This window comes from Furipterus horrens, unplaced genomic scaffold, assembly GCF_987537825.1.
Source record: "Furipterus horrens unplaced genomic scaffold, mFurHor1.1.pri manual_scaffold_2, whole genome shotgun sequence".
NCBI classification, from domain to species: domain Eukaryota; kingdom Metazoa; phylum Chordata; class Mammalia; order Chiroptera; family Furipteridae; genus Furipterus; species Furipterus horrens.
In genome coordinates, this window is record NW_028327172.1 from 119,513,043 (window position 1) to 119,527,171 (window position 14,129).

General features: G+C 36.2%; 1 protein-coding gene across 10 annotated transcripts in view; it reads right to left on the bottom strand.

Moving 5' to 3' along the window:
• Positions 1–8,056: 8,056 nt before the first annotated feature.
• Positions 8,057–14,129, bottom strand: part of UBE2D3 (ubiquitin conjugating enzyme E2 D3) — a 30,132-nt gene continuing 24,059 nt past the window's right edge. For all 10 annotated transcript variants that reach the window (XM_090266355.1, XM_090266359.1, XM_090266357.1 and 7 more), the window contains 4 exons: positions 13,629–13,734; positions 11,491–11,584; positions 11,049–11,098; positions 8,057–9,536 (listed from right to left, as the gene is read on the bottom strand). In XM_090266355.1, the coding sequence (XP_090122481.1) occupies positions 11,050–11,098; positions 11,491–11,584; positions 13,629–13,734 (249 nt within the window). In that variant the 3' untranslated portion in view covers positions 8,057–9,536; position 11,049. The remainder of the gene's footprint in view (positions 9,537–11,048; positions 11,099–11,490; positions 11,585–13,628; positions 13,735–14,129) is intronic.

Here is a 14,129-nt window from a genome sequence, read left to right on the forward strand (position 1 = left end):
AGAACTAAATAGATGAAGAGACAGGCATTCCATGTTCACAGACAGGAAGACTCCAGATTGTCAAGATGTCAGCTATTCCCAGCTTAATCTATAGAGTCAATGCAATCCCAATGAAAACCCCAGCCAGTTATTCTGTGGATTTTGACAAATTGATTCTAAAGTTTATATGAAGAAGCAAAAGATCTAGAATAAAACAATACAGAAGAAGAAGGAGCAGGAGGAGAAGGAGAAGAAAAGAGGAGGAGGAAGAGGAGGAAGAAGAGGAGAAGGGGAAGGAAAACAAATTTGGAGGATTAGCACTACCCTGTCAGGAGATAGTTTAGCTGTCAGGGAGAGCTGAGCTGACAGGTGTTGGAGCAGCTAAGTAAAGCAACAAGGAGTCAAAAATAAAAATAATAGTGAAGCCATTACTCCCTTATTGCGAATAGTGTAAGCAATAGGCTAAAAACTGGAGAATCTATTAACTCTCCCCTATTTCATTTCCGCCATAAAATGGAAGGCACACTGGTCAGGGGTCAGGTGAATCAGCACGGATACAGGGGGTTGGTTCACTGTTATGGCAGCCCTTAAGAAAAGGCTTATTGTGCCCTGGCTGCTGTGGCTCAGTGGATTGAGCATTGGCCTGCGAGCCAAGTGTCGCTGGTTCGATTCCCATTCAGGGCACATGACTAGGTTGCACGTCAGGTCCCCAGTTGGGGGCACAAGTGAGAGGCAACCACACAGTGATGTTTCTTTCTCTCTCTTTCTTCTTTCCCCTCTCTCTAAAAATAAAATAAACAAATTAATTAATTAATTAAAAAAAAGAAAAAGAAAAGGCTTATTGTTGTGTTATAGAACCTGGGAATGGGGCGAAAGTGTAAAGAATGAGGAGGAAGGGCCAAGAGTGGACAATTACTGGGTACTGAGTCGAGTCGGCAGCCGTCCGTCTCGAGAGACGATGGTGTAGCTTCTTAAGAGTCTATCTGCACCGCCGAGAATGGTTGTGCAGTCCGACTCGGGAGTGACACAGTATCTGTCTCCTCCCGTGTTGAATCGACATCTTGCGATGACGCTGGAGTGTCCTCTCCAGTGAAGCTGAAGCTACAGAGCCTGGGCAGGGTGATATGGAGGGTCTGCTGTTGCCCATGCAGCAGACCCCCCTATCTTCGCAGCTGAAGGGTCCAAGGGAAAGACGGAGTCAATACAGCTTGGCTTCAGGTGCGCCGCAGGAGTTGCAGGTGTTGACTACAACGTCAAACCGCCTTAGGGACTCCGGCTCCGGATTTTCTGTCGGGGTTTACTCCCTTAGCCTTTCCCCTGAAGAGGTATGCCGCAAGGCAGCGGAGGTTTTTTGGAGTCAGAGTTTTCCTTCTCTGATGTGCCCTGACTGGAAGATCAAACCAGCGACACTTAGCTCGCAGGCCGACGCTCAATCCACTGAGCCAAACCAGCCAGGGTTCTGGGTACTGAGTACATGTAGAGATAAATGTATTTGAAGTTTCTCATTTCTCTTGTCCCATAAGATTTCAGCAAATACCCCTGAGGAAGATCTCTGCCTAACACCTCAGATAAAGAAACCTACTAATGAAGGCACTGGGACTGGGAATGTAAATATGTGAAGGGGCATCAGTAATACTTCACTGCAACTCCCTTTAGGGACTGTAATACTTTGGCTATGTTCCAGTCTGGTGTGGGAAGCACAGCTTTCCCTCATGAGGCCTGTCAGGTAAAGCCTTTGTAGCTGCCTATTGTAGCTGATCTTTTAAAACCCCAGCCAGTTATTTTGTAGATTTTGACAAATTGAAAATAACTAGCTGTGGCATAAAAAATCACATTTATGCCCTGTGATCCTGAAGATCTGATAGTGCTGGAAATATCCATGAAAGATATATGAAATTTGGTGCAAGCTCCAGTAGAAGAGACACGGTGTAGACCTTTTTTAATTCTGGAACTACTATGTTTAAAAAATAAATAAATCCTAGTGTGCTATTGGTTCTTAGTAAAGACCAAACATCTGACCATTGTACTCTAAGTGACTATGCAGCCTGAACTGAGGATTATCCAGTCAACCAAGTAATTAAGCTGGGCAGGGGCAGCAATGTTCCAGCTTATGTAGGAAGTGATACATTCAGACTCAAGCCAAGTTCAGAAGACCCACATAAATTACATGAATAGCCTTTCGTGTTGCTATCTCTGTTGCACTGATGACCACGCTGATGACCTCATGGGCAGTTCCTTATGATCAATCGACCTATGCCTGTTCACATGTGGGCTAGTTCCTATATGGAATTAGCCATAAGTGGACTTGTCACATAATAGCTCCACTTAGAATTGGCCCTGGATGACACTGGTGAAGGGAAATCTTCCTAGTACACAGAGTTATGAGCGATGCATTTAATTTTTCAATTCATGTGAAAGGAGAGGTAGCCTGCATTACAGTTATATATTGACTTCTTGGCAGAGCCCAAGTCTTAATCAGTTGATCAGGGCCACTCTTACAATGGAAGACAAGTGACATGGAGGTCTGGGTGGACACTATGTGAGTGGACACTGTAGGAGAAGAAACAATACATGCAGTTTCTTTGTCTCACATTAACGCTCACAAGAGAACATGTACCACAGAGGAGACTCTTGACAATCAAGTATACAAAAAGATGGTCCTATAGATTTTAGCCAGCCTGTCTATGCACCTGATATTGAGAACATGAAGAAAGTCATCATGAGAGCAGGGATGAAGGCTATACATGGACCCAACAACATGGGCTTTCTCTTACCAAGAGTGAGCTTATTGGGTTGGCCGAAAAGTCCATTACAAATTTTTTCCATGAAATAAAACACATTTTTCAATTTCACCAATAACTGTATTGATTTGGATATTTTGAGTATGTCAACTATCTCCTGCTATTGGCTTTTAGTGGGTAGAGGCCAGGGGTGCTGCTAAAACATCTTCCAACGCATAAGACAGCCCCTCAGCTAAGAGTTTTTTGGCCAAAATGCCAGTAGTACCAAGAAACTTCACAAACCATTTTTGACATGTTCAATCAGTCACAGCACCTTCTCCATACACTGCACAAATCTTGGTGTTTCAGTTGCGTTTTTACCTTTCTTGAAATAAGAAGCATAATGCATTGAAAATATCGTGTATCTTCCATCTTCAATATAAAAATGGCTGCACAAAAATTCACCAATTCTGATGTTTGAAAAGAATGCACGCTGATATGACAGTTGTCACATTACAGTCTAACAAAATTGTTTTGAATAAAGTTAAAGGCAACTAAGCACTACTGGAGCCATGATACGGAAGAAACATGAGAGTTTTTGACCAACCCAATACTTAACTGCTTCTGCTGATTCCCCAACCAGACAGAAGCAGAGATTGATATCTTTCCATTTATTTAGGATTCCTTTCTTTCAGAAATGTTTTGTAGTTTTCAGTGTACAAGTTTTGAACTTTCTTGGTTAAATTTACTCTTAAGCATTTTATTCTTTTAGGTGCTATTGTAAATGGAATTTTAATTTCATTTTTCGGATTGTTCATTGATAGTTATAGAAATAAAACTGACTTTTTTGGTATTGATTTTTGTATCAGGCAACTTTGCCGAATTCAGTTGGCCCTAATAATTTTATTATTCTTTAGGATTTTCTATATTATGTCATCTGTGAATATAGTTTTACCTCTTTCTTTCCAGTTTGGATGACCTGATATTTTTAAAATCTAAAATATTTGCAAGACAGATGACTATCACTCATGGTGTTTTGTTCCCTTGTACTCACCCCCAACCCCAACTGTTTCTGCAGAGTATTTGCTTCTGCCAGCTTCTGGTTGCTCTGGTTTGGAACTACTTCAAAATTTACATCTTCAGTTTAAGTTTTCTGGAACTATCTATGTAGTAATTTTTAGGGCTACAAATCTTCACAGAAGCCAAACTATTACTACAGATTCTGAGAGCTGAATATTCTCCTGCCACTAAGGTTCAAGGCACACAGACTCCCCATTGTATGTATTAGGGATGGGTTTCTCTATTTTTTGGGGGGGGGGCAGTGTTTCTCCATTTTGACAATGCTCTCTCAATGCACTCTCAGTGTCACCAAGGTCACAGATATTAAAATATGGTTCACTTCATTTTTTAGCATTTTCAAGATAAAAGATGGCTTCTTGTTATATTCTGCTTCCTCTTTGGGTGCCTGGTTTCAATGTTTTCGGCTTGACAATACTGCAATAGGGCACTAAAATTTTAAAGTTTTTCCCAGTATGTTTAGTTGCCTTTTCACAGTAGAGTTGGTCAGGGTAGTCATCCATACTGATAGAAACAGAAACACCCATCTATTCACTGTGATAGTACTTTACTCATAGCGGAGAGTAAAGAATGTTCCACGTACTCCTTTCCTATAGTATATTGCAGTTTTACAAAATACATTTGGCAATGTCTACTATTTAGCTCAGTCATTAATCAGTATGTGACCACTGTAACAATATGCTAGGTAGTCACCTAGCCACTGAGGGATATGGAAAAGACGAAATCCCAGTTCTGAGAGCTTACATTCTGGGGTGGAGTTGAGGAGGAAACAAATACTACGCTTAAGGTGGCTAATACTGAATATGCCATTGTGCACACTATAATGGTGGTGCTGTGTTGGCATTTTACGTAAAAGTCAAAAAACCACTCTGACATTTGAACAGAAACCTAACGATTAGGAAAGAGGTAGTGATACATCATTCTAGGTAAGGAAAAAACAATGGCAAAGAGTAAGTTTCAGCAGAGGCCTGCCCAAACTGAGCTGAGTTGGGGAAGCCATGGTTGCAAACAAGTGATTAGAGATGAAGTAGAGGTGCTGGACAAGTCAATACAGCCTGTAAATTGCTTTTACTCTGAATGAGATGGGAAACCATTAGGTTTGGAACAAAGGGATGACATGGTATGAAACGGTTTAAAAGGATTATGCTGGGTGTTGTGTGGGGGACAGATTGCTGCGAAGTTAAAAAGCCAGATTAGTCAGGAAACTATTGCAATAATCCAAGTAAAAGATGATGGAGCTTTAGACCATCGTGGCAGCAGTGTATAGAATGAACAGGTAGATTCTGAAGTTTAAAAGAACCAATGGGATCACTGTTTAATTTGGAAGTGGAGTGTGAGAAATCAAGATTGATACCTAGGTTTTAGGACAGTGGAACTGAATGTTTACATTTACTGAGGCCAAGAACAGGTAGCTATGTGCACATCACGTCTGTGTAGAAATCAAGCCAGTTTTAGACATCTTAAACCTAACCTTTTAGGTAGCTGGGTGGATTATGAATAGGGAACTATATATACAGTCCAGGAGAGATGGTCACAGTTACTGTGTTCTTAAGTACAGCATAGAAGTACTCACTTTGTTTGGCATTAATTTCAATTTGATACACAAAATTGAAAATGTTATTTCATATAACCGTTTTCTACAATACAGAAAAAATTAAGAGGGCTCAAATTAAAAAAACTCACCCACAAATAGACAACTTGAAGATAATTGTCAGAAACACTGTGTACTAATTGTAAAAAATTCTTCAAAATGAGGCAAGAAAGGAACTAGTTATAGGGTAGCAGGAAAGAATGCAAGTGGTAATTACTAAGGTCCTAAAGAAAATTAAATGTTCAGGTAATCAATCTTTCCAGCTTTTCTAGAAAACCTGTTTTGATCTATTTCTCCGTAACTTTTCTAGGGGGGTAGTGGCTGTCCTTTTAAATCCTGTTTCCAAATACCTTTACCATTTACTTCTCATTACTCTGGGTGAAAAGGTTTTATTAGCTGCCTTAGGCTGTATTTAATATTAACGTAACACCACAAACACTCCATAACTTTTTCACCAAAAAATAACTATAAAAATGGAAAAAGGTAAGACAACAGAATGAGACTAGGGTTCAAATCCTTGTTCAGCTAACCTACACTTGGCAGACATTTGTACCTACTCTCTTTACTACCTGGACATTGCTTGAAAACCAGACTGGAAAAAAAATCAGATATGAATGATTGTCACAGCATTCAGCTATTACTCAAATTAGTTAATTGTAGGATATTGTTATCTTAAATGTGTTAATCAACCTGCAGTATTTATAATTCAAAGTACTACATATTTGTCAATTACATAGAAATGTATTACTTGGGCATACAATGTAACAATTTCTTATAGCCATGCAGCAGCAAGACAGGTAAAAACTATAGGGTCCAATGAGTGCTGTATTGTTACAAAGGAGAGCCAGAAACAGACTGCAGACTTAATTTTGTTGGTTTCAGTCACTGCTACTGGGTGCACACCATAGTTTCTCAATCAGTAGTTGTCCTGCAGTGGGGTCTGATAATTTCCATTGTAAAGAACTTCCCAAATGATACTGATATTGCTGGTCTTGAGACCACTTTTGAGAACCACTGTCCTACTTCTTCATAGTTTTAACCCCTAAATTCAAAATAGAACTTACAAACATCATGAGGTTAAAATGGACTTCACATTAGCTGGAATTACTGAGTAAGACCAGTGTGTCTTTAAACAGACTTTAATGGTAACAATTCCTTTAAACTCAACCTTAGCTATTACAAGTGTTATGCAGATGTTACTAGACAATATTTAGTGACTTGCACTGGGTTCCTCATAAAATAGAAGACATTCACTTAGAAGTATAATCAACAATCATTTAACAGTTTGTATGCCAATACAAAACATGGCTAATTTGAGTCACCCCCTAAATCACTAACACAGCATAATCAGTATCTGAAGCATATTTCAACTAACCCATTAAAAAAAAAAAAAGTGAGTGTTCACTACCCCTGAGACCACTAGTTAACTGTGGTTCATACTTTTTTTAAAAAATTGTGAGTACACCCACACAAGAAAGCAAACTAGTGTTTTTGGTTTTTAAAAAATGATTATCACATTGCAAATTTGCCCAGGAACAAAAATGAGTCACGTAATTTACCATTAATAAAGTCAACTGGACTGTAACTCTCATAGGTTAATAGAAACTTAAGTATTTAAGATTGTGCATTAAGATACAGTAAATACATAAGAACCAAAATCAATTTTTAATCAAATAGTCACTCGAGTCCTACACATGGCACTAGTAATGTATATGGGAAGAAAGCATATTCTTGGATTCTTTTCAAGGTTTTATTGGAGATTATTTCAACTCCAGTGTCCATACATTCAAAAATGTTGGTTTTCCAGGTACTTAACTATTCTCTTAAACCTGGAGAAGCCTTTATGGCTTATTCCCTTAGAAGTGACAGAGATGTTATAGAAAGCATCGTCAAAGAACCGGACACTTAGTTTTAACCATCAACTGTTTAAGGAAGTCATCTCTGTAAATAGTTAAGGGCTGTCTACCGCTCCGGTCAATTTGAAAGCCAATTAGCAATCCAGAAGCTCTGAGAAGTGATTTATTCATAGCTGTCTCTCAAATAATGATATACTCACTAAAACTGTTGAGTGTATGATTCTGACTTATTTGAAACTAGAGCCAAAGAACAGTACTTCTTAGTAGCTTGTAGAGCAGTGTTACTAAAGAAATCACCTGTAATTTGAACCCAAATGTTTTAACAGTGTGACATCTACTCTTAAGGAGTCATTAAAGGAAAAAAATGAAGGGGAAAAAAACAAAAAAGAAAACCCTTACTCATTGGAAAATTGTATAGTTAAGATTATTTCTCAATGAAATGCTTATTACAGAATTAACAAAGCCAGAACATTTTTGGAAGGCATGCATTTCACTTCCAGTTTAGAGAACCTTAGTCAATAAATCATGTCCAAACTACATATTAAAATGTTTATAAAAATCAAGCTTTAACATTTATTTTATATCTAGCTTTCCACATCTGTGCAGACAAGGAGTAAGATTGCACATCAGGTAAGCAGTGCAAAAATGTGGAAGTGGAGAAAAGTCACAGACGTGCTACAGATTGAATACAGGATTTTAAGCAATGGACAAAAATAACTAGGAAAAAAGAAATAAAACTATATGGTGAGGATTAGGAGGGTGAAGAATGATAATGCCCTTGTTACTACAGAAGTTAAGATTAGTGGCACACATATACTTGTCAAACAAAAAAATTATCCAACAGCATTGACTTTTATTCATTCGTGTTAAGTCACCTGAAATGATCTGTTGCATTTAAATGCTCATTAATGTAAATGGCTGAACAAATCCATTTCAATGGATAGTCAATATCCCACATAGTTAAAAGTTACTTCAACACAGCCTCATGACAACTCCCACACCAAAACAGTACTTTATTTTGTAAATTTAAACCCATTATTACTCCCATGTTATGCTTTTTTTAGCTGTCAAGTGTACAAGGTAAAGAAAAAATTTAGTTAGATGGGTGTTGCACCTGGAAAATAAATTTCCTAAACTCCATATACATGTTCAAAACTGCTGGGTCCCAAGTCCATCTATGAACTCCAGGGTTGCCGGCATCATGTGCAGCATACTAAAGCTACACTATCCGAATAGCTTATTAATTCTGCATAAATCAGGTCAAACAATGTGTCAACCTGTAACAGACTGTGCACTTAACTGAACATGGCAAAATATTCACTCTTTTGAACTTTACATCATCATTTGATGTCAAACAATGAAGCAAATCCCAACAGTATATACAAAAACAGTTTTGCATTTACAAAAGATTGTTTCTCATACTGATTAATCCAGGCAGCTAACTCATTGGTTTATGCAACTTTATTGAAGAAAAATAAATCAATTACTAGCAGAGCTATTAGTTGATCACTCATCCATTGACAACTTGCATCATTTATTCAGTGCTATATTAAACAGTGTATTGGAAGATAGATTAACTAATAGCTCCAAGCCTCCTAACAATTTAAATGAAAATTACAAAATGTTTGAGACCCTATTTTGGAATACAAAGGGTGTTTGACTTCCAATTTCCATTCTCTGTAGAACAAGAACAGGTCATTCCTTTATTGACATGCATAAAATACATCACATTTTCTGTTCTGCTGATGCTATAAATTCAATACCAATTCTCCAGCCACATCAGTTATGAGCATAAAGTATATCATGTAACCTCAGATCTCTAACAGTGGAAGGCTTAAACAAGAATGGATGCTTCTAGAACAATGCTGCTTCCTTTGATGCGACAACTGAGCATCCATATCCCTCCCCCTCAGATGATTTCTTCAGCATGTTAGAGCAGTGAGGAATGGTTTTAGTCTCATAACCAAGTTAGAGTGAAGACATTGGCCACATAATACACATGCTCCATTTTTTAAAAAATTCTGAATCTTGGGCAACTGTTCTCTTGTAACTACTTTACAGTTTCTAAAAGCAGTTATTGTCCAAAGCTGGAAGAACTTAAGTCTTCTCAGATGAGCATGTGAATGAATGGAGGGAGGTAAACAAAAAATAAAATTAAAAAAGATGAGGTCTGATAGGGGAGCAGCCGGATAAGAAAATCAAAAAAGGAACAGTAATTTAAAGTTTATTCCAGCTATAATGCAGGTTATTCTGACTTTAAGGTAGCATCACATGGCATACTTCTGAGTCCATTCCCGAGATATTCTGTTGTACCTGTAAATAAAGAATACATTATTTTAAAAGTTAAAGAATTAATACTTAAAAGGGAAAAACTTCTACCTCCAGACTCATCATGGAGTCATCTAATGGCTATGGTTGGAATAAAGCTGCTAACCAGGAGAATTAATATTGGTACTTCAAAAGCATTTTGGAAAATGAGAACCTTATGCTTCAAAAAAACACCAGAAGAAGTATTTTACCAAACACAATCAAGTGACAATGAGATTAGGAAGGCTAACAAAAACCAAAGACCTTTTATCTCCCTTACTACTCAACTAATGTTCTCAGAAAATCTACAATTAGTATCTATTCCAACAAATTTTAACATTAAAAAAAATTATTTTCCAGTTCATCATGGAGTTATGTCAGAGCAGCACACACATTCTGTACATGTATAGAAATTTTCATCAAAGCCAGAACAGTTAACTAAACCATTTTATCTGAATCCTAGCCTTTAAGTAAAGTTACTTGAGCCTGGGTAATACCAGAAGAGAAAACGCCTTTGAGACTTAGGCACAGGGAGATTAAGATACTGGGGAGAATGGTAAAAGTTTTTTAGAGGAGGTGGGTTATAAGAGGTATGTGCTAATTAGAACCACATGTGTTATTTTAAAATAGTGTGTTGATTAGAGATAACAAGCTCCACTCTTAAGATCTGATGAGTGGGAATCTATAGTGCAATTAGATGCACCTTCGCTTAAAAAGACCAGCAGGCAAACAAAGTTATTACTGAGAAGGCTCACTAATATTGATAAATGCCATCATTTTTTCCTGTTACACCCATGCCATAGTCTTACTTAGCAACAACAACAAAAATAACAATAACCATAAGAAATGAATATACAAGGGCACAGCAAAACTTCTAGATATTTATGGTTTGAACTTTATAAAGTATTAACTAGATTCATTTCAAACCAAAAACTAAACAGGGTTCAACCACTTTTCTCAACTTAAACATTAAGTTCTTTCTACCTACTCACAGTTATTACCTTTATTTAAGGATACCCTCAAAAAGCCAGCACTTTAAAACAAAGGTTTCATTTAGCATACAGGGAGCCACAAAGTGGAGCTGACACTGATGCATGCATGTCAGTAATGAACATTTAGTTTGTATGCTTAGGCTTAAAAGTGTTTTTCCCTTACGTTATTATCTCGACAAAATTTGAACTACATCACCACATTCCATATAATATTGGTATAAAGTTTAAAATATAACAATTTTAAAATTAAAATTTGAACACCATCAAGTTTTGAAAGATTAAATTTACATTTCTTGCTAGTGCTGTATGACTGCTTTGTCATGCAAAAATACTCAAGCAATAATGACTATTGGGTATGCTTTCACACTTAACAGAACTCAAGCAGTTAAAGGAAACGTTTTCAGAAAACTGCCACATTAGTTACCTTTTGTTAGTTAATACAATACAGTGCCTTAGAACATGCAGCACTCAAGTGCTGGCCAGTACCATGAATAATAAGCGCACCATAGAGTGCAGATCCTCTTACCCTACAACATAGCGTATTTCTCTGTCCACTCTCTTGCTAACCTATTGTACCTAATTGAACAAGTATACTTCGCATTAATTATAATACAAAAATTATAATGGTGAAGTTGTACATAAAAAATAATTCAAATATTTGAGAAATTTAGACCAAATTTTTACAATAGTACTGTTTTTTTCAAAAACAATTAATTGGGGTGAAGAATTGCTTTCTTCCCCGAAACTTAATAATTAAAGTGGCAAAGTGTTGAGTATGTTAGAAAAATAAAACATTTTCTAGAGGGGCTATTCACTATGACATAAACTAAAACCTACCAATCACTATCATCTTACCAGAAATAAGCATCAAGTCTTCTTGGCATTGCCACAACTTAGGGCAGAGTATAAACCTAACTCATTAAGAAAAACAGCTTTATTATTATTTCCTTAAACTATTACATACTTACTTATCTCTGTCTGTTTTATAGATCCGTGCAATCTCTGGCACTAGGGGGTCATCTGGATTTGGATCACATAGCAGTGAACAAATGGATAAAAGAACTGCAAGAAAACAAATGTTACTCAGCACCAAGAATTTGGATAAAGAAAAGTATATTTAAGAACACTGTTATACCCACTTAAATCAATGGATATAGCATCCAGACAGAACAATGACCTGAAATGTCAACAAACAGATATTTAAAAACATTTCATCTAAGAACTGTAGCATACACATTTTTAAGGGCAGAGAACATTCCCCATAGATACATATTAGGCCACAAAACAAGTCTCAATAAAGTCAAGACTGAAATTTTATGAAGCATCTTTCTGATCACGTTATGAAATTAAAAAACATGTATTATAAACCCTGATCTGCAAAAGATTTTTATTAGTTTATATCTTGATATCAATGAGACAAAGATTTACAGATATTTTGCTTCACAGGAGACAAAATCCTGGTAAATAAATGCTAAAATAGAGCTTTGTTGGGATCAAGTTTAGTATTAGCCATAAAAATAATGCCAAACTCAGGAGTTCCAAGACAGTCAAATAATAGCCTATTAGTTTACTTTAAAAAATAATTAAGTAGCATTAGAATGTTAAGTCACTGGAGTTTCATGGTACTGAGGGGGAAAATAACTGTAATAAGAGTATTTGGGACACATCCACAACATTTTGTTCTTAGCTATTCAGCATAATGAAAAATTGAATCTGTCCTGTTCCCAGGGAGGTTTCACAAATCTGCCCATGTTTTGTCCCCTTGAATTTATAAGGCTGAGGCCAAATACCCAAGAGTATTGACTGAATGAAACAATGCCAAGGTCTATTACTAAATGAGCTTCAAACAATAACTTTTACCCTGTCATGGACTATGTATCTAATTCATTTTAAATGCCTGTTGTGTGAAGACATTAATGTAATATATTAGAAAAAATGTAACTTCACACGCAAGTGCGGGGGTGGGGTAGTGCAGATAAAAACTGAGAAACTAGTATTTAAGGTACCATAATACCACGTTCCTGATCGTAAGAGAGCCTTATTTGAAAGAAAATGGAAACGTATCAAAGACAGTAAAAACAGGTCTAAAATTATGTCCCACTTGAAAACATTATGGTAGCATTAACCCAAATTGTTTCTCTCCTCCAAAAGTGACTCTAGTCATAAATTTGAGAAATGCTGTAACTACCATCCCTTAAGGAGATTCCAATATATAGTACAAACATATGAAAAATTTATGATATCTTGCCTTAAAACCTGTTTCACTTTGCATTTACCATACTCACAACATTAAAAATCTAATTATCTGTACTTAAGGAATGCTAAGCCTGTACCAAAACCAGAAAATTACTGAAAGCAGACTTCCTTCCTATTAAGAAGTTTTGTGGTAGGTGATTTTATCTTTGGGGTAAAAGTGACATAAAAGGTACCAGAAGCATTCCAAAAGGAGATAAGAGATGGAGAGATACTCCACCTCCATCTGGGATATTCACAGAGACTGGACAACCTATTAAGGTTGACATATAATACATAAATCCCTACTAAAAGTAGAAGAGCAGGATTAATCTAGATAGATTTCCAAGAGGATTCTAATTTTGACACTATTATTAGGTAGGAAAAACCTACCATGTTCACATAATGCCTTCATAAAAATTTTTTTAAAAGGCTAAAGGTTATTTTCAAAATTCCTTTTATTTATAACACAAACAAACAGAGAAAAGCAAAATCAAAACTGTCCTGCAATGGAAATCTCGGTATTTGAAAGAACCATTAAGTTTGGGTATACCATTTTAGTTAAGACAACAAATAAGTGAGGTGTGCAAGTGGCTTGAGATTGAAAAGTACTACAGGAATCAATGAAAATAAATTTTGCTTTTATTATTCACTATTAACTACACATAATGCCCCAACACCCTAATATGAATTTTAACTTCCCACAAAATCTCTTCAGATTAATACTGCTAAAAGAGAAAAGATGATACACTTATTCCTTCCCTACCTCCTACCAAAAAGTTGGAATAAAGACTCAAACAGGCCCCAAACTGAAACTCCTTTAACTATTAGAAAATCAGAGCAGTTCAAAACTATTCCTCTAAAAATATTTTACCTTTAGAAATAGTTAAAGCAGGAGACCACTGTGATCTTAGAATATCAAGACAAATGCTGCCATTACTGTTAATATTTGGATGATAAATTCTTGTTGTAAATGCAACCTGAAATTAGAAAAAAAAAAAAAAAACAAAAAAAAAAAACTAAGTATTTCTCCAAAATAGAAACAAGCATCTTAAACTTAAGATTTTTAGCAAGGCTTAAAATAGTCACAATTAAAAAAAATCAAATGACTAAAACCAAATTTATATATATACATCAAAAGACCAAAAATTACAGAAACCCATTTTTATATTCTGACCAAGATCCCTTAGATGCTCCCTCTTTTAAAAATTAAAAAAAAATATATAACTTTGGGACAAAAATATTCTCAATTACACAGTGGGATGTTCTGATGGTTTAACTTTGACCCTATTTTTATTTTAACGTTCATTAAAAAAGGAATTGCTGATTGTAAACCAAAATTTACAGACCAGCTCATTTAAGGTTATCAAGTTAC